At 45.5% G+C, this 25,604-nt stretch overlaps 2 protein-coding genes across 11 annotated transcripts in view; one reads left to right on the plus strand and one right to left on the minus strand.

Annotated features, from left to right (window-relative positions):
- The window catches only part of LOC148144444 (uncharacterized), a 245,430-nt gene that overhangs the window by 51,344 nt on the left and 168,482 nt on the right, over positions 1-25,604 (plus strand). The gene's annotated exons all lie outside the window — the stretch shown is intronic.
- LOC148144445 (uncharacterized) overlaps positions 7,951-25,604 on the minus strand; it is a 248,217-nt gene continuing 230,563 nt past the window's right edge. For 9 of the 10 annotated variants that reach the window (XM_087974734.1, XM_087974736.1, XM_087974733.1 and 6 more), the window contains exon 2: positions 7,951-9,674. In XM_087974734.1, coding sequence (XP_087830860.1) covers positions 8,296-9,252 — 957 coding nt within the window. In that variant the 5' untranslated portion in view covers positions 9,253-9,674 and the 3' untranslated portion in view covers positions 7,951-8,295. Of the gene's footprint in view, positions 9,675-18,433; positions 18,566-25,604 lie in introns of those variants that run through there. The other variant, XM_087974732.1, reaches the window with a different exon arrangement.

Raw genomic sequence — 25,604 nt, forward strand, 5'->3', positions numbered from 1 at the left:
GCAATTGGATCAGACTGCTCTACACCAACATTGTCAGTGCAGTCTCAATCAATGGGTGGGAATCAGATAGCTTCCCAGTCAGATCTGGAGTCAGGCAGGGCTGCCCTCTCTCTCCTGCCTTCTTTGTGTGCTGCATAGAGCCATTTGCCGAGTCCATCAGGAAGGATGCGAGCCTGAGAGGGGTGACTATTCCTGGCAGCGGGGGCCTGCAGGTTAAGGCCTCCCTGTACGTGGATGACGTCGCCGTTTTCTGCTCGGATCCGCTGTCCGTGCACAGACTCATGTGCATATGTGACCAGTTCGAATGGGTCTCGGGGGCCAAGTAAACCGATGCAAGAGTGAGGCCATGATCTTTGGGAACTGGGCCGACCAATCCTCGATCCCCTTCACCGTCAGGACCGACCACCTGAAGGTGCTGGGTATTTGGTTCGGGGGGGCTAGGGCGCGCGCCAAGTCTTGGGAGGAGCGTATCAGCAAAGTGAGGCAGAAACTGGGCAGATGGACGCTACGGTCGCTCTCCATCGCAGGAAAAAACCTGGTCATCAGGTGTGAGGCACTATCATTGCTATTATAAGTGGCACAGGTCTGGCCTATTCCCAGAACCTGTGCCGCTGCAGGCACCCGGGCCATCTTCCAGTTCATATGGAGGTCAAAGATGGACCGGGTCCGAAGGGACTTGCTGTACAAAGATCTGGGCAACGGGGGAAAAAATACACCCAATGCCACCCTCACCCTGATGGCCACCTGTGTGTGTGGCTGCATCAAACTGTGCGTGGATCCCCGGTACGCAAACACCAAGTGTCACTACGTACTGAGGTTCTACCTGTCCCGGTGTTGCGAAGGATGGGCCTGGCCTCGCTGCCGCGGAACGCTCCGAGTAGTTGGACCGTTCCATATCACCTGTCCTTCGTGGAGAAGTTTATGAAGAAAAACACCTTTGACCACAAGTCCATCAGGAAGTGGTCAGCACATAGTGTCCTTGAGACCCTTCAGGAAAAGGAGAGGGCGGATCCTATCGAGCGGTTCCCTGAGCAGACTGTCAAAGCCATTTGGCAGAATGCCTCATCACCAGAACTTTCCAACAAGCACCAAGACATGGCTTGGCTGGTGGTGAGAAGGGCTCTGCCTGTGAGATCCTTTATGCACGCCCAGACTCTCAGCCATACCGCACACTGCCCTCGAAGCGGCTGCGGGGGGGACGAGACTATCACACACCTCCTTCTGGAATGTGCCTATGCAGAGGAAGTCTGGAGAGGAATGCAGTGGTGTTTGTCGATGTTCGTCCCGAGCAGCGCGGTGACGCGGGACTCCGTGCTCTACGGCCTGTTCCCCGGGACGCACACCAAGACAAACATCAGCTGTGCCTGGAGGATCATCAACTCGGTGAAGGACGCTCTCTGGGCAGTCCGAAACCTGCTGATCTTCCAGCTGAAGGAGTTGACGCAGACTGAGTGTTGCAGACTGGCACATTCCAACATCCATGCAGTCATTTGGGCTCTGCTGACACCTCAGCTAATTATATGGGCATATGATTGAAAAATGTACAGACCTGTATATAAAAATGATAAATTGTGATCTCTGTATGTACATGTTTACATATGTATGGCATGACCAACTGTACAGACCATCAAATTATTTTATGAATAAAGTATATTTTTGAAATTAAAAAAAAGGTGGCCCCATAGTTGACACAGGCTCCCCCGGCCAAATAATTGCTGCACAACTGTTGTCAATATTGATACCCAGGAAAGCTATTTTGTTTATTTTGTTTAATATATTTCCTTTCTAAAGATCTTATCCAAATTATAAAATGATTGTATTTTCATTTGAAATAAAGTTTGCAGTGTCTTATTCAATAGTTGAAAGTAACTTTGTACTTAATTGCTCCGTTTGGGATTAAACATTGTGACATTGGGATTAAACATTAAACAGTGACAATAGCCAAGCTTTAGAAAATCCATCACTGAGCCCCACGACCAGTAGAACTCCACCACCCAGGAGGCCGACGAGTTCCCAAGCAGGCCCTTAACCCCATCCGCCTCCAGAATGCTCACCGGCTCCTGCCTGCTGTACAGCCGGCCGGTGTGGCCGTGACACAGCAGCTGCGCCAGGAAGGCGGCGGTGCCCAGTGACGAGTGTCTGCCCCGGGCCGCACGGCGCCATTTTCCTAACGGCCGCCCTCCCGCCGCTTCCCCGCTCGAGCGACTTCTCCTCCCAACCGCCTTTGGCCCCGCGTGACGTCTGCACGGGGGGGATGGGCGGGGCCGGGGGAGCCTCACCGTCACCAAGCAACAGCCACCTCGCGCTACAACTGCTCATTCACAAAAACAAACTCTCCTGTCTCGCTCTGCAGCTGCAGGGGGGACACTGCCACGTTTCCAGGAGCCCTGTCTACATTGGGAAAGCTCACGGCTCAATTTAAACAGATATTCCGACATCTAACGGAACGGCGTCACATATAAAGTGGGCAATCTGCATTTTAAAGGGACGTGAACATTTTAACGGGCTATTTCTGCAAATAAAGAGGGTTAAATGGACAAGATTACCATTCAAAGGGATGGGGGCACATTCAAAGGGATATCTTACTATGTGAAGTGACGCAGTTATATCTAAATGAATCTACATTTCGAAGAGATGTTGCCTATTTGTAAGCAGATGTATATTTACCACTTTAGATATGAGTATGTCCCTTTAAGAGACATAATCATATCTAAAGTGGTAAATATACATTGCGCTTAGAGGAGCAGAACACATTTAAAGGGCTGAGCTACAAGTAACGGGGCATTTTTATATTTAAAACGATACATTGAAATCTAAAGAGACTTGGACATAATTAATGGTATATGGTAATATTTACAAAGCATGACCATATTGGAAATAGTGCAGCCACTTTGAAAAAGGGGTTTGGGGTGGCCGTGAGATGGTTAATTTTTAAGGAAATAAGCAATTTATTACGATTTGAAGTGATCTTGAAGGGGTAATGTAACCAGTAAATGGCAAAGGTAATTGCAAAATTCTTGAAAAGAAAACGATTCCAGATATATGCGGATGCAGGGAAATAATTCAACAAAAGAGCCATTATTAATTTGATGAACCAAACAATCTCCTTTTGAGAGATATAAATGGGAGCATCAATATTGAAGAAGAAATTCCTATTTTTGTCCTCCCCCCAAAAGTCTCTGTCTTGTCAGAGTACGGTGCAAGCCAGTACAATTTGTTATGCCACAGTAGACCTTGCAACTCAACCTCACCGAATATTCATATCTGTGTTCTTAGCAGTCAAATACTGGCTCTGCCAGTGATGCTCACATTCCACGAACAAATAAAACAGATTATGGTGCTGCTATCACTGCATGTGCCAGAATTAAAAGGATCAGAACAATTCTGAACTCACACTACACACAGTTTGTGTACAATGCCATTATTTCTACTTAGTCTGTACCAAATTAAGAGCAGCCAGTTTACATTTCATTGGCAATTCTGCATGTTGACTTTCTATCATCACAATCTCTTTGACGTTCTTGTATGTGCCTAAATTAATCTTCAGATTATTCAATTGTGAAACAATGTTACTAGACTAAAAATTCACAACTTCACCAACTGCCAAAACATTTTTTTAGGCTATTTGGGCAGTAGCACTGACAAATGAAACATCAAAGAAATACAAAGGTATGAAGAGGGTTACATACATTTAACCAAATACAATGGCAGTGCAGAGAATTTCAGAAAAAGTGCAATAAATATTCACTTTTTACCCCTTGTTCAACTCATTCAAGAATTTCAAATTGAATTTGTGGTAATTCAAGAGCAAATGGCAACATTCGTTTGATAATAGATTCACCATAAATTGTGAAAGATCACTTTTATCAAAGTCACAATGTTTAATCCCAAACGGAGCAATTAAGTACAAAGTTACTTTCAACTATTTAAGAAGACACTGCAAACTTTATTTCAAATGAAAATACAATCATTTTATAATTTGGATAAGATCTTTAGAAAGGAAATATATTAAACAAAATAAACAAAATAGCTTTCCTGGGTATCAATATTGACAACAGTTGTGCAGCAATTATTTGGCAATTGACCAACTAATTGAAATAATTTCAGAATAAATGAGCTGTTTCATTATTATACACTGAGATATTTTAATACCAATCACATGAAAAGAAAATGGTTGCCTTAAAGAGCCAGGTAAAGTTAAATAAAATAGAAAAGCATCTTACAGAATTCACTTCAAATCATCTCTGGTGAATCACAAAAAGATGATGCTCAATAAACCAAATGATGGACAATCACTGGTAATGATGGAAAAACACTATAAAGAAGGTAGATATCTCAATTATACCTTAAAAGAATATCTACTCTGCCTTGGACAAGAACAACTGAAAGTTTTTTTTTGTCTGATTGAAATCTACAATAGCCAAGCTTTAGAAAATCCATCACTGAGCCCGATCTTGAATAAACGTTTTTTTCCCCAGGAAATCCTTTTCAACTTTCGGGCTTCTCCAGCTACAATTAGCATGAAGGAAAGGTGAAGCTCAGTGGGGAAAGGCTGAGTAATAGCACATCTAGGCTCTCACCTAAGTATTCTCCGAAGAAAAACATACATCTGGATGGGGACATGAACAGGAAGTATTCAGAGGGATATGGGCCAAATGCTGGCAAATGGGTTACTAGATTAATTTAGCATATCTGGCTGGCCTGGACTGAAGGGTTTGTTTCTGTGTGCTCATTACAGATACCCCTCTTCTGGGATCCCCATATAAGCTGTTATTTTCATAAAATAATCTGACAATTGTTGACTTCCATCAACCTCCCGAGAAATTTCCTCTCTCTGCAAAGTGGTGTTCACGTTGGCAAGTTCAATCCTCCTCCAGTCCTCAGGAACACACTCTATAATGCACAACGTTCTCAATACCTGTTTAACGTTCAGTGGGAAACTACTTTCAGTCCAACAGTTAGACAGAATTCCTCCGAAATGTTTTTGGCAAATGCACTGCTCCCACAAGAGCTTGTGGGCCCACAGTTCAAATGCTTTTAACAGCCTTTTTTAAAAAAAAATTTCCCCACCTTCCCAGGATACAGAATTTCTCCCACCAGAAACTGTTTGCCCTGAAAAAAATCCAGCAGGAAGATGATTATGGAGCTATCAATAAAAATGCCTCATATGGTTCACCCAAGGTTAGAAATGGAAGAACATCTCTCTTCAAAGTTACTGTTCCATTTGCCCTTTCAAAATTCCTCGAATTTAAGGTGTTCCATTGTAGCATTTAATTATGATCCATTAAAAGCTGTATCCAGTCTCATCTGAGTGCGGAACCAACTCAACTGACTGAACAAGCGAAATAACTTTTCTGTCTGCTCTTCAGATGTGACATCCTCTCCCTCTCTCTGTTGATGCAACAGGATTACCAGAGCTGGAAGTACCACTCTCGAAATACAATTGCTGATCAACAGTTTACTTGAACTGTTTAACATAAGGATTTAAAAGCTGCTAGCCCGATCTCGCACAAAGCACAAAAGCCAAACTGTTCACCCGTGCCTGTGCAGAGGAGAAATTTCACTTGGAATAGATCACAAAATAAGAACTGTTACCAGTCCCACAACTCATGTGCTTCCCATGGACAAAGTTAAACATCACACACCACCAGGTTATAATCCAACAGGTTTGGTTGGAAGCACTAGCTTTCGGAGCGCCGCTCCTTCATCAGGTGGTTGTGGAGAATGAGATCATGATTATGGAATTTAGAGCCAATGGAGTCCAGTGTCATGGAAATGTAATGCATCAAACAATTTGAAATTAAATCTTTCACCTTTCGAATGGGTTTCTGTTCTTTGGTATGTTAATCCCAGAATTTGATTTTAATTACCTTCAAGAATATCATTCAAATGCAGAGCTTTTCTAACAATAGGTGTGAATTCTGTCTGCGTCCGAATATTGAGTCAGAGTGACATTTTTCTTAGAGAAAAACTCTGCATTTAAATTTCATTTTTGAGGAGGTAATTTATAGATTAGGGTGTAGAGGTTAGGGTGGATTGGCTGTGCTGAATTACCCATAATGACCAGGGATGTGCAATTTAGGGTGGATTGTCCATGGGAAATACGGAGGATGGAAATGGATATGGGTGAAACTCTTCGGAGGGCCAGAGTAAAATAAATGGGCTGAATGGCCTGCTTCCACATTGTCGGGGGAGTCATAGAATCCCAACAAAGGAGAATTTTGTCTGCATCTATCCTGTCAAGCCCCTTTCAGAATTCTACTGGTTTCAATAAGATCACTTCTGGTTCAGAGAGGTATACAGCACAGAAACAGGCCCTTTGGTTCAATTCATCCATGCCAATCAGGATTCCAAAACTAAACTAGTTCCACTTGCCTGTGTTTGGCCCATATCCCTCTAAACCTTTCTATGCATGTACTCATCCAAATTCCACATGCAAACCACCCTCTGTCAAAACGTTGCCCCTCAGGTTCCTTTTAAATCTCTCTCCTCTCACTTTAAAGAAAAATGCCCCTGAGTCTTGAGCTCCCCTATGCTAAGGAAGAGCCCTTTGCTATTCACCTTACCTCCACTCCTCATGATTTTATCAATCTCAATAATGTCACTCCTCAACCTCCTGTGCTCCAATAAATAAAGTCCCAATCTCTTCTTATAACTCAAACCCTCCAGTCTTGGCAACATCCTGGTAAATCTTTACCGAACCCTCTCTCATAGAATTCTTCCTATTACAGGTTCACCAGAATCGTACTCAGTACTCTACAAGTGGCCTCACCAACATCCTGTACAACCTCAACATGATGTCCCAACCCCTATACTCAATGGGGTGAACATTGAGTATGCTACATTGAGTACAAAGTATGCTAAATGCCTTCTTGACCACCCTGTCGAGCAGCGATGCAACTTTCAAAGAACTATGTACCTGAACCCCACCATGTCTCTCTTTTACAGCACGACACAGGGCCCTAGCATGACCTGTACAAGTCCTGCCCTTCCTTGTTTTAGCAAAACACAAGCCCTCGCTTTTAATAGCTCACTCATACACATGCTTTCTCTGAGACACCCACACATACACGCCCCCAACACTCTCAGGCTTATACTCCATCACACAGTCACTTTACCAAACATGCACACACTTTACGTGCACTCTCATGCACAAACTCACATGCACGCATTCACACATCACTTTTTGGGCAAACTTGTATTGGCAGAATTATGTTTGCAGATACATTCTACTTTGCTCAAAAAGTGCAGAAACTGTAAGCAGTCAATCCGTGTAATATTTTATAATTTCCTACTTGGGAACTAGAACCAGTCTGATTCAAGATTGGGATACAGACAGACTCGAACCTCACACTTTTAATGCATTGTCTGGGCTGAGATGTCACTTATTTTAAAAAAAAACCTTAAGTCATCTCGAGAATGTGAATTAATAGTAGTTCTGGGATTTACAGATTAATGAACTGAAACCTGCAACTCATTCTAAAAGGTGAAAGACTTAACAGCAATTTGGTTTGTTTAATATGTCATTTCAGTTGCATGACACTGTGATCTTTTGCTATAAAATCTGTATCTTATGATCCTGTTCCACAGTTACCCGATGAAGGAGCAGTGCTCCAAAAGCTCATACTTCCAAGTAAACCTGTTAGACTATAACCTGGTGTTGTGTGATTTTTAACTTTATCCAGCCCAGTCCAACATCGGCTCCTCCATATAATTTCTCGCGAACGCAGCCCACACCTCCTGATGCTGCCAGGAAACTTTATAACGCCGATGAAATGACACACTCTGCACTCCTGAAATATTGACAAGTTCTCACGATACTGGCTGCTCATTCACGACTCCATCTGATATGCAACATTGGAAGCTTAGTGCAGGAGGCTGAAAGAAATGACAGCTTTAAAACAAAAACTCTTGGAGCTCAAAGCTTTCAATGAGAGTCTGAGCCCCGCAGCAAGTTCAAGTAACCTTTATTGCGACCCAACTTTGTTACAGCTTCAGATCCGCTCAGCAAAATGGCAGAGAAAAAAGTAGCTGCTTTTTAAACAGCTCAAAGTCAAAGCGCACACACTCCCCCCACCCCCCCATCACTTTCTTTACTATTGATCAGGCACCAAGATGTCCCTTTGTAATTGGATCCTTGGTACAGCCTTAACCTGGAGGAAGTATTGACTCACTCAGCAATTTCAACCCATACCCTGTATAGCGCCATCTGCTGCAGTGGGATTCAAACCCGGGACCCCCTGGAACTGGGTTAATAGTCCAGTCGATAATGGCACTCAGCCGTCATTCCTTCAATCACCCTATGTGAACTCGCTGGTGCCTCTGGAGGAGGGAGGAGCGCGTGAAGTCCTTTCTGCACTCGGGGCAGCTGAAGGGCCTCTCCCCTGTGTGGACCCGCCGGTGGGTCAGCAGGTTGAAGGAATTGCTGAAGGCCTTCCCACACTCGGGGCAGCTGAAGGGCCTCTCCCCGGTGTGGATCCGCTGGTGGGTCAGCAGGTTGGAGGAATTGCTGAAGGCCTTCCTGCACTCAGGGCAGCTGAAAGGCTTCTCTCCATTGTGGACTCGCCGGTGCCTCAGCAGGTTGGGGGAATGGCGGAAGGCCTTCCCACACTCGGGGCAGCTGAAGGGCCTCTCCCCAGTGTGGATCCGCTGGTGGATTAGCAGAGAAGAGGAATTGTTGAAGGCCTTCCCACACTCAGGGCAGCTGAAGGGCCTCTCCCCAGTGTGGACCCGCCGATGGGTCAGCAGGGAAGAGAAATCGCTGAAGGCCTTCCCACACTCAGGGCAACTGAAGGGTCTCTCCCCCGTGTGCACCCGCCGGTGCCTCAGCAGGTTGGGGGAACTGCTGAAGGCCTTCCCACACTCTGGGCAGCTGAAGGGCCTCTCCCCGGTGTGGGTCCGCCGGTGGGTCAGCAGGTTGGAGACCTGGGCAAATCTCTTCCCACACTCAGGGCAAGAGAACGGCCTCTCCCCTGTGTGGGCCCGCAGGTGCCTCAGCAGGTGGGAGGCCCGGGTAAATCTCTTCCCGCACTTGGGGCAGTTGAAGGGCCTCACCTCCGTGTGGGACCGCTGGTGCCTCAGCAGGTCGGAGCATTTGCTGAAGGCCTTCCCACACTCTGGGCAGGAGAACGGCCCCTCCCCTGTGTGGATGCGCCGATGAGTCTCCAGGGCAGACGGGAAATGGAAGCTTTTTCCACCATCACCACACTTCCACCATTTCTCCACGGGGCGGGATTCCTCAGGTTTCTCCATGGCCGAAGCTTCAGCTGCACACACACACACACACACACACACACACACACTTCCAGCCCCTCCCTGTCGTCAATTCCTCTTTCCAGGCTGTAGCTGCTGCTACACACCCCACACTCAATGCGCTGCAACAGTAGGGTCTCTCATCCAGTCCCACTGATGCTGAAAACGTACTCAAACAGGAACCAAAATGCTTTGCTCCTTCTCACAGAATCATAGTTGAAAATTGTTTCCGGTCCCGATGGATTGAGTGACTGTCAGACATTGACATCAAAGTGAGGACTGCAGACGCTGGAGAGTCAGTGTCGAAATGTGTGGTACTGGAAAAGCGCAGCAGGTCAGGCAGCATCCGAGGAGCAGGAGAGTCAATGTTTCGGGCATAAGAACTTCATGCGTTGATTTTGAAGCTTCTATCTTCAAATCCACTGTTTAAAAGAGATTACAAAAGTTATCACTGTCAGTGCAGGGTAAAAATTCAAAACAAGCAATTCTACTTTCTGTGGAATATTCTGGTCTTTTGTTACTCCACAAAATTGAAAGCACCATCCCACTCTGTTCTCACTCTGATATAACTAATTCCCCTGAAGGTGCTGATTCAGGATCTTGCAGGGGCAGAAAAAGCAAAAACATCAAGACTGACATCTCTCCGAATTTTGGATAATTCCACCTGAAAGTGAATATCTTTCACAACACTGCGATACTGCTGAGAGTGAGCAGGTCTGCTTTTGGGAAGCAAACAAAAAAATGTCAATTCAGGGTGAACCTGCAATGCAGCTTCTTGAGGAAGAACCAGACACAAAATGTTTAACGACCCCAGGAAGGTGGGAGCAAACGGAGACATCAAGGCATTAACACCTACACACTTCAGTCAAACTCTGCTGCTTCCTGTCAGAGCAAAACATCCTCAAAGTCCAGTCATCACAACCACACTTCTGCTTTCACTGAAGACGACTAGAGTCACACAGCACGGAAACAGACCCTTGGGCCCAACCTGTCCGAGCTGACCAGATTTCCTAAATTAATCTAGTCACATTTGCCATCACTTGGTCCCTATATAGGCCGGGTGCTGGCAGCTGGGACTAAATTGGGTTGGCTATCTGGTCGACAAGGACGAGTTGGATCGAAAGGTCTGTTTCCGTGTTGTACATCTCTATGACTCCAGTCGCATATGCCACCACTTGGCCGCTTTCCATCTGAACCCTTTGTATTCATCCGCCCATCCAGATGCCTTTTAACTGTAGGAATTGTACCAGCCCCCACCACTTTCTCTGGCAGCTCATTCCATATACACATCACCCTCTTCATGAAAAAGTTGCCCCTGAGGTCTCTTTTACATCTCCACACTGCCCTCACCCTGAACCTATGACCCTCCACTTCGGGACTCCCCCATCCCAAGGGAAAGACCCTGTCCATTTACCCTATCCATGCTCATGATTTTATAAAAGTCTATAATGTCACCTCTCAGGCTGTGGCGCAATGGGGAAAACAGCCCCTCCCCATCCTTCCGGCTCTCCCCACACAGGTAATTAAGACACATACCTGAGTTTGCAGCGTCTGCTCCCTCCCTGGATTCACTCCAGTTGCCACAAGTGAATAGATTTCCCCCCTCGCCTCTCTGTCCCTCCCAGGATGAAGAGTTGCCCAAAGAGAAGGAGCTTCACTCAAACTGACAGGGCCATTGCTGCATTGTGATGCCATCAATGGGAGGGGGAGGGAAAAGGGATGAAACAAAAGGGGAGGGGCGAGGTGCACAGTTTGCAGGAATCCCTTCCCTTCACATAACCCCCACAGTGCGGAAGCAGGCCACTTGGCCGAACGAGTCCAAACCAACCCTCGAAGGGTAACCCACCCACACCGATTCCCCTAGACCTGTTGCTCTACTCCCTGACTATCACACCTAATCTGCACGTCCCTGGGTACAATGGATAACTTAGCATAGCCAATCCCCCCTAACATGGACAAAGTTAAAAATCACAATACCATGTTATAGCCCAACAGGTTTATTTATAAGCTCTAGCTTTTGGAACACTGTTCCTTCATCAGGTGATTGTGGAGAATAAGATCATAAGACCCAGAATTTATAGAAAAACATGAGTGTCCTGCCACTGAAATGATACATTTAACAAACCTGGATTGTTAAGTCTTTCATCTTTTCAAATGGGTTGCAGGTATCATTAATATGCACACCCCAGTCTTCCTGGAAGGCACCTTCTCCATATAATTTTAATAACAAAGTGACATTTCTGCTCAGCTCTGCAAATATACATTCACTCCTGTGGACTTGTGTGCGTGCGCGCATGAGAGAGAAAATGTCTATTTCCATCCTGTTTATCTCTGTCTATTTGAGAACAGATGCCTTACTTCTGTTGGTGTAAATATTGTTGTAAATCATAGCTGGGTTCTCATAGATAGATGTAAGAGAGAGAGAATTCCTCAAGTAGGACAGAATCAGAATCCTGGGAGACCCCCATTTCTGGTTTACTTCCGAATGAACAAACATTAAACACGAGCACCTATTTGTTTCAAATTTGGTTTCATTTTTCGTGTGATTCCCTGCTATGATGATACTATGTGTCTGGATGGTTGACAGGCTGGGAAATTGTGGATTGGGGCTTGATTGGCTGAATGCTGTATTGTTCCGGAAAGTGAAAAAAAGAAGCGGCGGGGGGGGGGGGGGGGGGGGGGGGGGGGGGCAAATCTTCAGCAAAAATCCAGCAAAGCGGAGAACAGACCGACATCTTACGCTGTGGGAACAGGGAGATCAGCACAGGACAGAGAAATCAGGACCTGAAATCCGAGCTGACACCCTGTGCTCAGTGCTTTCATTAGCAGCACCAACCCTATACCTTTACCTCACTTCCCATTTGACCAAACCCTCGATATTCAGGATCCAATCCTTGCCATCCTGAAGCCATGTCTCCGATCATAATTATTCTCTTCAATGTGTGCAGTCAACTCATTCACTTTTGTTACAATGCAGCACACATTCGGATACTGTTTCTGGTTTCAATTTTTGTGATCTTTAGAATCCAGTTTTGATTGCTGGCATATTTACTCTCCTTGTCCCTATCATTCTCTAAAGTTCATTTCCCACATCACTACACTGCTCACTGGCCTTGTTTTGGATTGTTCATGCTAAATTGTCCATAATGTCGAGGTTAGGTGGGTTAGCCATGGGAAATGCAGGGTTGTAGTTTCATATCCAGCCTGCTCCGCCATTCATTAAGATCATGGCTGATCTATCCATTGTCTCAGATCCTCCCCTCCCTGCATTGTCCCAACTACCCTTAATTCCCCTACCATTGCAAAAACCCATCCAACTGCGTCTTGAATATACTTAACAAAGCTGCCTCTACTGCTTCCTTGGACAGAGAATTCCATAGATTCAGTACACTCCAGGAAAAGCAGTTCCTCCTCATCTCTGTCCTGAATCTACTCCTCCTAATCTTGAGACCTGGTTTCATTCACCAGCAGAAATGACTCAATAGGTAGGGCTTCATCTCCACAGTGCAATGAATTCCCACTTTCCATCAAAATCCCGGATGTACTCACTCACTCAGTTGCTGTCTCACAAATGCAGGATTTCATTGTAACTTATTCTGCTCCCATTAAGGGCAAAGCATCTTTGAAAGCTGCTCTGAAACTCCAGCCTTCACAATCACACTTCTGCTTTCACCAAAAAAGATTTGAGTAATACAGCACGGAAACAGGCCCTTTGGTCCAACTTGCCCGGCCAAACAAATATCCTAAATTAATCTAGTCCAATTTGCCTGCAAGTGGCCCATATCCCTCTAAACCCTTCCTATTCATGAACGCATCCAGATGCCTTTAAAAATTCTCAAACATATGCCTTCTAGTTTTGAACTCTCCTACCTTGGGGAAAAGACCTTGGATATTCACCCTACCCATGCCTCTTATGACCGTGTATAAGGTCACCCCTCAGCCTCCAATGCTCTCAGGAAAATATCTCCGGCCGAATGAGCCTCTCCCTGTAGCTCGAACCCTCCAACTCTGACAGCAGCCTTGTAAATCTTTTCCGACATCTTTCAAAGTTTCACAACATCTTTCCCGTAAAAGGGTGACCAGAAATGAATGCAGTCTTCCAAACGTGGACTAACAAATGTCCTACACAGACATAACATGACCTCCCAACTATACTCAATGCACTGACCAATAAAGGAAATGCCTCCTTCACTATCCTGTTTACTGGTAACTCCACTCTCAAGGAACTATGAACCTGCACTCCAAGGTCTCTTTGTTCTGCAACACTCCCCTTAACGGTGTCAGTCCTGCCTGGATTGCTTGACCAAAATGCAAACCACATATTTCTCTGAATTAAACTCCATCTTCCACACTTTGGCCAATCAGCCCACCTGATCAGTTCTAATTTATAGTGAACTCTCTTTCCTCGCTTATTCTTTAGAAGTTGAAAATCTCTATCCCACACACTCTCCCTCCATTCTCAGCTTGCTGAACCTAATCCCTGCTGTAACTCATCCTGAAGGATGCAGTTGACGCCGGTTAATAGGCCCACAAGCAGGGGGGTTCTAACTGAAACAAAGAATACTGAACGGCCTGGAAAGAGTGGAAGTTAGGAAGATGTTTCCATTGGTTGGAGGGATTAGAACCAGTGGGCACAGCCTTAGAGTAAAGGGAAGACCTTTCAGAATGGAGGTAAGGAGAAACTTCTTCAGCCAGAGAGTGGTGAATCTATGGAATTCACTGCCACAAAACGCTGTGGAGGCCAGGTCACTGAGGATAATTAGAACGTAGAACAGTACAGCACAGCACAGAACAGGCCCTTCAGCCCACGATGTTGTGCCGACCATTGATCCTCATGTGAGGTAAACCTAATGTACAAACCCTCAAATTTCTGTGACCATATGCATGTCCAGCAGTCTCTTAAATATCCCCAATGACCTTGCTTCCACAACTGCTGCTGGCAATGCATTCCAAGCTCTCTCAACTCTCTGCGTAAAGAACCCGCCTCGGACATCCCCTCTATACTTTCCACCAAACAGCTTAAAACTATGACCCCTCGTGTTAACAATTTCTGCCCTGGGAAAAAGTTTCTGGCTATCAACTCTATCTATGCCTCTCATTATCCTGTACACCTCAATTAGGTCCCCTCTCTTCCTTCCTTTTTCCAATGAAAAAGGTTCGAGCTCAGTCAATCTCTCTTCGTAAGATAAGCCCTCCATTCCAGGCAGCATCCTGGTAAACCTCCTCTGAACCCTCTCCAAAGCATCCACATCTTTCCTATAATAGGGCGACCAGAACTGGACACAGTATTCCAAGTGCTGTCCAACCAAAGTTTTATGGAGCTGCAACAAGATCTCACGGCTCTTAAACTCAATCCCCCTGTTAATGGGAGCCAAAACACCATATGCTTTCTTAACAACCCTGTCCACCTGGGTGGCAATTTTAAGGGATCTACGTACCTGCACACCAAGATCCCACTGTTCCTCCACACTGCCAAGAATCCTGTCTTTAATCCTGTACTCAACTTTCAAGTTCGACCTTCCAAAATGCATCACTTCGCATTTATCCAGATTGAACTCCATCTCCCACCTCTCAGCCCATCTCTGCATCCTGTCAATGTCACGCTGCAGCCGACAACAGTCCTCTATACTGTCAACGACACCTCCAAACGTTGTGTCGTCTGCAAACTTGCGAACCCATCCTTCAATCTCCTCATCCAAGTCATTAATAAAAATTACAAAGAGTAGAGGCCCAAGAACAGAGCCCTGTGGAACACCACTCACCACTGACTTCCAGGTAGAATATTTTCCTTCCGCTACCACTCGCTGTCTTCTGTCGACCAGCCAATTCTGTATCCAGACAGCTAAATTTCCCAGTATCCCATTCCTCCTGACCTGCTGAACGAGCCTACCATGGGGAACCTTATCAAATGCCTTACTGAAGTCCACATACACCGCTCGACCCTCATCAACTTGTCAAGTAACATCCTCAAAGAACTCAATAAGATTTGTGAGGCATGACCTGCCCCTCACAAAGTCGTGCTGACTGCCTTTAATCAAGCCATGCTCTTCCAGATGGTCATAAATCCTATCCCTCAGAATCCTTTCTAACACCTTGCAGACAACAGACGGGAGACTGACTGGTCTGTAATTGCCAGGGATTTCCCTATTTCCTTTCTTGAAGAGCGGAATTACATTTGCCTCCCCCAGTCCTCAGGTATGACTCTGGTGGAGAGCGAGGATGCAAAGATCTTCGCAAGCGGTGAAGCAATCACATTTCTCGCTTCCCAAAGCGGCAGAGGACAAATCTGGTCTGGCCCTGGCGACTTGTCAATCTTAATGTTTGTCAAAATTTTCAATACATCGGCTTCCTCAATCTCTATCTGTTCCAGCATGCTTAACTGCTCCTCAATGGTTTCATTCACTACAAGGTCCTTTTCTTTAGTAAAGACAGAAGCAAAAAACTCATTTGGGGCTTCCCCTACCTCCTCAGACTCTATACACAAGTTCCCTATGCTATCCCTGATCGACTCTACTCTTTCTTTGATCATTCTGAGATAGAGACGTTCTTGAGCATCAAGGGGATCGAGGATTATGGGGACAAAGTGGGAGAACAGGTTTGATAAACCTATCAGCCATAATTGAATGGCGGAGCAGACCCGATGGGCTAAATGGCCTTAATTTCTGCTCCTGTGTCTTACGGTCTCTTGCTATCCTGGACAGAGGGGGCGAGAATTGGAAGCAGGAGTAGGCCATCTGGCTGGTCAAGCCTGCACCAGCATTCAAAAAGATCATATATGCTATTATGTGCTGTATAACTCTGCAACTGTTCTGTACTGGTCTTAAAATCATTTTCATGCCAACCCCCTTAAACATCCACTTCATTGTTGTTCAAAAATCAGATGAACTCAGCCTTGAATATATTCAATGACCCCCTAACTGCAGGATGGCATCCCCACTTCTGAGCTCAATTCCTAATATACCACTTGCCTTGCTGATTGCTTGCTGCACCTGTCTGACAACTGGCAGTGACTGGTGTAGAAAGATGCTGAGACCCCTTCCTCCATCCACTATCATTCGAGATGAAACGTCAACTCTCCTGCTCCTCGGATGCTGCCTAACCTGGTATGCTTTTCCAGTGCCAGAGAGAGTGAGAGAACCCGAGAGCGAGCGAGATACAGGGCTCCCTATTGGTCTATCAAAATAAAGTTGCGCGCCTTTTCTACGGAATGATTTGGAGATGCCGGTGTTGGACTGGGATGTACAAAGTTAAAAATCGCAACACCAGGTTACAGCCCAACAGGTTTAATTGGAAGCACTAGCTAGTGCTATAACCCGATTCTGGATTAGTGGTGCTGGAAGAGCACAACAGTTCAGGCAGCATCCAAGGAGCTTCGAAATCGATGTTCCAGGCAAAAGCCCTTCATCAGGAATAAAGGCAGTGAGCCTGAAGCGTGGAGAGATAAGCTAAAGGATGGTGGGGGTGGGGAGAAAGTAGCATAGAGTTCAATGGGTGAGTGGGGGAGGGGATGAAGGTGATAGGTCAGACAGGAGAGGGTGGAGTGGATAGGTGGAAAAGGAGATAGGCAGGTAGGACAAGTCCGGACAAGTAATGGGGACAGTGCTGAGCTGGAAGTTTAGAACTAGGATGAGGTGGGGGAAGGGGAAATGAGGAAACTGTTGAAGTCCACATTGATGCCCTGGGGTTGAAGTGTTCCGAGGCGGAAGAGGAGGCGTTCTTCCTCCAGGCGTCTGGTGATGAGGGAGCAGCTGTGAAGGAGGCCCAGGGCCTCCATGGCCTCGGCAGAGTGGGAGGGGGAGTTGAAATGCTGGGCCACGGGGCAGTGATCCACACGGGCCCCCGATCCACACCCACTCCCCTATCCCCATTGCTCTACATTTAACCCTGAGTCATGCACCTTACCTGCACACTATGAGGAATTTAGCATAGCCAATCCACCCTAATCTGCACATCCCTGGGCACTATGGGGAATTTAGCATAGCCAATCCACCTGAACTTGGATAAAGGTTAAAATTACAACTCCAGGTTGTAGTCCAACAGGCTTCTCTGGAAGCAGCAACCTTTGGAGTGATATGAGACATAAGCGGCACGGTGGCCCAGTGGTTAGCACTGCTGCCTCACAGCGCCTGTAGACCCGGGTTCAATTCCCGACTCAGGCGACTGACTGTGTGGAGTTTGCACATTCTCCCCGTGTCTGCGTGGGTTTCCTCCGGGTGCTCCGGTTTCCTCCCACAGTCCAAAGATGTGCGGGTCAGGTGAATTGGCCATGCTGAATTGCCCGTAGTGTTAGGTTAAAGGGGTAAAGGTAGGGGTATGGGTGGGTTGCGCTTCGGCGGGTCGGTGTGGACTTGTTGGGCCGAAGGGCCTGTTTCCACACTGTAAGTAATCTAATCAAAAAAAAAGCATGGAAACAGACCCTTCGGTCCAACCTGTCCATGCCGAACAGATATCCCAACCCAATCCCACCTGCCAGCACCCGGCCCATATCCCTCCAAACCCTTCCTATTCATATACTCGTCCAAATGCCTCTTAAGTGTTGCAATTGTACCAGCCTCCGCCACTTCCTCTGGTAGCTCATTCCATACACGTACCACCCTCTGCATGAAAAAGTTGCCCCTTAGGTCTCTTTTATATCTTTCCCCTCTCACCCTAAACCTATGCCCTCGAGTTCTGGACTCCCCGACCCCAGGGAAAAGACTTTGTCTATTTTTGGAAGCAGTAACTTTTGGAGTGATTTGGGTCAATCCCCGCTTCGGACAACTGTCTGTGTGGCATTTGCACATTCTCCCAGTGTCTGAGCGGGTTTCCTCCCACAGTCCAAAGATGTGTAGGTTAGGTGAATTTGCCATGCTTAATTGCCCCGTAGTGTTAGGTGCATTCGTCAGGGGTGAATGTAGGGGAATGGGTCTGGGTGGGTTGCTCTTCGTAGCGTCGGTGTGGACCTTTTGGGCTGAAGGGCCCGTTTCCACACTGGAGGGAATAATTATTTATATAAAATGCCCCCGATCCATTAGAGTGCCCAACATTAGTTTTAATTGGGTAGTAGAAATCTGAAGTATAATTGCTCGCTTCAGGACATCCAGACGTGAATGAATTTGACACAGGACACATTGGGCAACCATTAAAGAATCCGTTGTATTTCACCGGGTTGTGGACTCATGCAGAGACACGAACAACTTACTTTGATAACAGTGTTCGATTTGCAAATGGAACGGCTGACAGATATTGAGAGTTTGCACACTTGGTTAAGCAGCTACATGCCATAGCCAGGATTTAGGAGGCTCAAATCCCTAATTTGGACTGTTCTGGAAAGTGTGTGCTTCGTTAGCCTTGGAAGGAAGGAAGGAAGGAAGGAATAAACAAAAGCTGACAAACAGATATGAGGAAAGTTGGAAAATGTTACAGAGAGATACACAGGCAGAAGTTTGCAGAAAAGTTAACACTTCATAATCTGATTTCAATGCACATTAGCCTGGGTATGGTACTGATATCACAGGGGCCTCAAAAAGGGTACTCCCTCAATACTCAAACCAAAATGTGGGTGACCCCTGCTGGACTGGTTTGTGTTCATTCTTTGTTGCTGCCTATTTCAGTTGCTAATGTACATTATTGTTAACACTCAAATCTGGTGGCACCCAGATTTTCAGAAAGCAGCTAGGAAAAGATCTGAAGCATGTTTAATTTGTAAACAAACAAGATGCATACTCGAAGAGGGATGCCCTGTGTTTGTTAACCACTTCCTTGCCTGGTCGGCCTTTTTTACTGGTTTACAACTGGCGTATATAGTATCACCTCGCGTACTTAGTCATGAATATTGTCTAATAAGAGTAGATGTATTTAGTAAATGAATCAAAACCATCTCAATGACTGAAACAGCTGACACTAGATTGTTGGACAAGTGGGAAATATTTGCATCAGTTAACCAAAACACTTCAAAGTTTACAGTCACGGGTACGGCAAGCTGAAGAATTAGGACCGGGGCATTTTGCAGCCTGCTTCCTTGGGCAGAGAATTCCGCAGATACACTACTCTCTGGGAAAACCAGCAGCCCTCACTTCCTCCTCCTCAACTCTGTCCTAAACCTACTCCCCCAAAGCTTGAGGCCTAGTTTCATCCACCAGCAGAAATGACTGGATAGGGTAGGGCTTCATCCGCAAATTGCAACAAATTCCCACTTTCTCCCAAATTCCCAGATGTACAAACTTAACTGCTTGCTGTCTCACAAATGAAAGATTTCATTGTACCTTCTTCCGGTCCCAGTAAGGGCAAAACATCTTTGAAAGCTGCTCTGAAAGCCCTGTCTTTGCAACCACACTTCTGCTTTCACCGAAAACAGTTAGTCATACACCACAGAAACAGATCCTTCCGCCCACACGTCTATGCCAACCATATATCCAAAATCAATCTATTCCATTTGCCAGCATGTGGCCCATAGTCCTCAAAACCCTTCCTATTCATGTACCCATCCAGATGTTGTAATTGTACCAGCCTCCACCACTTCCTGTCAGCTCATTCCATACATGCAGCACCCTCTGAGAAAAAGTGGCCCCTCAGGTCCCTTTTAAATCTTTGCCCTCTCAGCTCAAACCACTGCCTTCTAATTTTGGACTCCCCTACCCAGAGGAAAAGACCTTGGCTATTCAACCTATCCATGCCCCTTATAAACTTCTATAATGTCACCCCTCAGCCTCCGACACTACAGGGAAAATAGCCTCAGCCTATTCAGCCTCTCCCTCTCGCTCAAACCCTCCAACTCTGACACCAGCCTTATAAACCTTTTCCAAACCCTTTCAAGTTTCACAACATCCTTCCATAGGATGGAGACCAGAATTACACACAATATTCCAAAAGTGGCCTAACCATTGTCCAGTGCAGCCGCAACATGACCTCCCAACTCCTTCACTCAATGCTCTGACCAATAGAGAAAAGCATACCAAACATCATCTTCACTATCCTGTCTATCTGCGACTCCACTTACAAGGAACTATGAACATGCACGCCAAGGTCTCTTTCTTCTGCAACACTCCCCCTGTGTAAGTCCTTCCTGCATTGCTTGACCAAAATGCAACACATCACATTTCTCCAAGTTCAACTCCATCTGCCCCTCCTTAGCCTATCACCCCATCCAATCAATTCTAATTTATCGTGAACTCTCTTTCCTCTCTTATTCCTTAGAAGCTGAAGATCTCCATCCCACTCTCCCTCCATTTTCAATTTGCTGAACCTAATCCCTGCTGTACCTCATCCTGAAGGGTCTGGTTCATGCTGATTAGCAGGGCCATACTCAGGGGAGATCTAATTGAAACATACAGAATACTGAATGGCCTGGACAGAGTGGTTGTTGGGAAGATGTTTCCATTGACCCGAGGGCACAGCTTTAGAGTAAAGGGAAGACATTTTAGAATGGAGATAAGGAGAAACTTCTTCAGTCAGAGTGGTGAATCGATGGAATTCATTGGCATAGAAGACTGCAGAGGCCAGGTCACTGAGGATATTTAGACTGAGATAGCTAGGTTCTTGAGTATTGAGGGGATCGAGGGTGACAGGGAGAAAGCAGCAGAATGGCGCTCAGAAACTGATCAGCCACGATTGAATGGTATGAGCAAACCTGATGGGCTGAATAGCCTACTTTCTGCTCCGATGTCTTATAGCCTCTTGCTGTCCAGGACACTGAGAATTGGGAGCAGGAGTCGGCCATTTGGTCTTTTAAGTCTGCACCAGCATTGAACAGATCACAAATGGATATGGATCTCCCTACATTGAGATGCAGAGGCTGGGACTTTTTTCACTGGAGCATCGAAGGTTAAGAGGTGTCCTTAGAGAGGTTTAAAAAATCATGAGGGGTATAGGTGAGGTGAATGGCAGGTGTCATTTCAAGATTAGGGAGCAAACTTTTAAAGCGAGAGTAGAACGAGTCTAAAGACATGAGGAGCACATGTTTTTTTTTAAAAAAAAGAGAGTGGTTGGTGTGTGGAATGAATGTCTAGAGGAAGTGGTGGATGCAGGTACAGTTACAATGCTTAAAATACATTTTGATAAGTACGTGAATAGGAAAGGTTCGGAGGGATTATGGGCCAAACACAGGCAGATGGGATTAGTTTGTGAATATAGTCAGCATGGATTAGTTGACCTGAAGGGTGTGTTTCTATGCTGTATGACTGTCACTGTTCTGTACTAGCCTTAAAACTATTTTCTTGCCTTCCCCAAGAACCATCCACTTCTCTGTTGTTCAAAAATGATATGAACTCTGGGGGTCATGGAATATATTCAAGGCTAACTGCAGGAAGGCATCCCCACTTCTAAACTCAATTCCTCTTGCTCATATACCATTTGCCTTGCTGATCGCTTGCTGCACCTGTCTGACAACTGGCAGTGACTGGTGTAGAAGGACGCCAAGGCCTCTTTGTCCATCCACACATCATTCCTGATGAAGGGCTCTTACCAGAAACGTCAACTTTCCTACTCCTCGGATGCTGTCTGACCTACTGTGCTTTTCCAGCGCCACACATTTTGACTCTGATCTCCAGCATCTGCAGTCCTCACTTTCTCCACTTCCCAATATATCACCATTTAAACAATACACCTCATTTCTGCTTTTTTTTTCCCCACAGCAAAAGTTACAACCCAGGAACCCTGTGGTACTGCATTTGCCATGTGTTTGAGGCACAGACCTGGACCAGCTTTTCCAGAGTCTGTCCTCTTTCTGGATTCACTCCCTTTCTTTTCAGTTGCTGCAAGGCAACAATTGGATCCCAGCATGAAAATAAAAGAAATAGAAAAGGGAGTGAGAGAAGAGAGTGCTGTTGGACAGAGGAAGGAAATTACAGTCTTGGATGAATCTCAATCTTCATTCAGAGAGAGAGAGAGAGAGAGAGAGAGAGAGAGAGAGAGAGAGAGAGAGAGAGAGAGAGAGAGAGAGAGAGAGAGAGAGAGAGAGAGAGAGGAGCAGCGGCAGCTTCAGAAGCTCATGGGTCCAGATTAGAGTGGTGCTGGAAAAGCACACGTCAGGCAGCATCCGAGGAGCAGGAAAATCGACGTCTCCGATTCAGACAATAGGGCTGTTCTGAATGGTAGGAGGACCAGGCTCCTCATTGAGCCAGCAAATGTAAGTCATGCACCATTTTTACAGACAGATAGAAGCATGTGCAGTTTTGTGCAGACACCGGCGAACATGCGCAGCGCTTGCTGACACAGAGGAGCACGCGCAGTAGGCTCTGTAGATATGCTGGCGTAACTGACAGATTCAACTGTCCAAATGTCAATAGGAGGAAAAAAGGTAGAGCCACAATTTTGTTTCACCTTCCCAGCCCCGGCTCTACATAACCGCGCATGTTCCTTGCTTTTCTCCTTACCCTCACCCCTCATGATTTTTCAAATCTCAATAAGGTCATTCCTCAACCTCCTCCATTCCAGTGAAAATGTCCCAGCCTCTCCCTATAACTCAAACCCTCCAGTCCTGGCAAAGTCCAAGTAAATCCCTCTCTAATAGTATTCTTCCTATTACAGGATGACCAGAACTGTACTCAGTACTCTAAACAAAATGGCCTCACCAACATCCTGTACAACCTCAACATAGAACAAAAAAAATTTACAACCCAGGAACAGGCCCTTCAAGCCTAAACCGATCCAAATCCCCTGTCTAAACCTATCGCGTAATTCCTGAATCTGTATCCCTCTGCTCTCCCCCTACTCATGCATCTGTACAGATGCTGAAAATGTGTTGTTGGAACAGCGCAGCAGGTCAGGCAGCATCCAGGGAACAGGAGAATCGACGTTTCGGGCACAAGCCCTTCTTCAGGCCCGAAACGTCGATTCTCCTGTTCCCTGGATGCTGCCCTGTTCCAGCAAAACATTTTCAGCTCTGATCTCCAGCATCTGCAGACCTCACTTTCTCCTCCATCTGTACAAATGTACCTTTTCTTTTTATAGATATTTTTACGGAAAATTTAACATGTTCTTACAAGTTTACAAATTTAAAAAAACCAAGTACAAACACTAATATACAATTAAATCTTAAATAAATAGCCAAAACCTGTCAAACAAAAAGAAGAGATACAGAGAAGAAAAAGACAAAACTCAACTACTAATCTAACCTATAACTAACCAGAGTGTATGATCAAATATCTTACATTATTCAAAAGAAAAAAGGATAACATAGCAATGAAGTAGTGAAGTACATGCTCGGAATGAGTTAATATCAAGTCGTAATAAAACCCGTATTCATGCGGGATTCCTCTCCCAAGGGACCCCGGACCAGCCAGAACTGTTACCTCAACTAAATGAAAGCCCTTGAAAGAATGGCCGAAATATCTGTATCTATGAAATTCAAAAAGGGCTGCCATATTTTATAAAATAATTCAGTTTTTTGGTGCACCATATTTGTAAGGAAGTCAAGGGGAATACATTCCATGATTAATCTGTGCCAATTCGGAAGTCCTAGAGGGCCCTCAGCCACCCAGTTTACTAAGATATTTCTCCTTGCATAGAAGGAGAGAATGGAAAATAATTTCCTCCCGTGCACATCCAGAGAAGGTAAGCTCGAGAAGCCCAGAAGAGGAGATACTGGATCTACTGTAATTTTGGTTCCCAAGATTTCTGTCAGGGCGTTTACTACTTTGGTCCAGTATTTGAGGGTCTTATGGCATGTCCATAAGCAGTGTGTAGGAATGCCCACCTCTGCTTTACATTTGGGACACATTGCAGATGCTCCTGCCCTAAATTTTGCCAATTGTTCTGGTGCCATATGGGCCCTATGAAGTATCTTTAACTGAATGGTCTGGGTTCTGTTACAAATGGAGATTTTTTTGGCATTTTCCCAGATGTAATTCCACATTTCTGTAGAAATTTCCAGCACCAAATGCTGATCCCATGTTCTAAGCAGACGGTCCATATCTTCCGACGCTTCATCACGTAATAAATGATAAAGAGTGCTGACTGAGGGTACACCCACTGGCCACAACACTCTACGTTCTCTATCTGATTTATAGAAAACATCTAAGAACGCAGTTGTCTTCTGTATGTAGTCTCGAATGTAGAATTATCAAAAGAGGTCTCCATTAGGTAATCCAAATTCCTGATGCAGCAGTTCAAAAGTCATCAGGACCCCCTTCTCAAACAGATCCCCTAAACAGGATACCCCTGGATCTCCAGGATTTGAATGTGGCATCTGTAAGCCCCGGCTGAAAACCCCATGCCCCCACTATAGGAGTATAGGGGGATGTTTTATGTGAATTACCCTCGTTTTGCCGCATTATATTCCAAACTTTAATTGTGTTTAGTACTATAGGGTTTCTATAGTGGTCCGTAATGATTTTCATCTTATCGAAAAATAAGAGGTTAATCAGAGGGCACTGTACTTGAGAAGTCTCGATGTCCATCCAGATTGATTGCGGGCCTGACGTGACCCAATCGGCTATGTAGCTTAACTGATACTTCCTAAAGTCTGGAAAATCCAGTCCTCCCCTTGCCAGTGGAACTTGTAGCTTCCTTAGCTTAATGAGGAGCTGTCTATGGTTCCAGATGAAAGAACCCAGCCAACCATACAATTTGCACAGTGCCAGCTTCGGCAGCATCACCGGAAGCATTCTCATAGGATATAAGAGACGGGGCAAGACATTCATTTTAATTAGGGCTATTCTACCGAGCCAGGAAATTGGAAGGTCTCCCCAGCGTTGAAGGTCCTGTCTTACCCTTTCCAATAGATGCACAAAATTGGCCTTGTATAGCTGGCCAAATACTGGGGCGATAAAAATGCCTAAGTATAAAGAAACCCTCAGAGACTACTGAAAGGGGAAGTGGGACATACTAGTGAGGCCACCCATCGGCATGGCCTCCGATTTTGAAAAATTAATTTTGTAGCCTGAAAATGCACTAAATGCATTAATAGCTTGGATTAAGCGAGGCACGGACATCAGAGGATTACTAAGAAAAAGGAGATCATCATCTGCTTATAGGGTAATTTTATGTTTACCTGTACCAACCCTCGGGGCTGTTATATTAGAGTCAGCCCATATAGCTTCCGCCATTTGCTCAATTATTCGCGTGAATAGCAACGGTGAGAGACGACATCCCTGACGGCAGCCCCTACCCACACTGAAGCTATCGAAGCCTAATCCATTGGTGATCACAACTGCTTTGGGATCATTATACAGTGTTGAGACCCATTTGGCAAATAGGTTTCCAACGCCAAACCTTTCGAATGTATAGAACAGGTATGACCATTCAACCCTGTCAAATGCCTTCTCCGCATCCAATGAGACTACTATTCCTGGTATTTTTTCCTGATGACAGACTTGATTCACATTGAAGACCCTTCTAATATTATCAGATGATCTACGGCCCTTAATAAACCC

Source organism: Chiloscyllium plagiosum, unplaced genomic scaffold (genome assembly GCF_037043375.1).
Source record: "Chiloscyllium plagiosum isolate Xiang-an unplaced genomic scaffold, Cpla_swu_hap1 HiC_scaffold_27, whole genome shotgun sequence".
NCBI classification, from domain to species: domain Eukaryota; kingdom Metazoa; phylum Chordata; class Chondrichthyes; order Orectolobiformes; family Hemiscylliidae; genus Chiloscyllium; species Chiloscyllium plagiosum.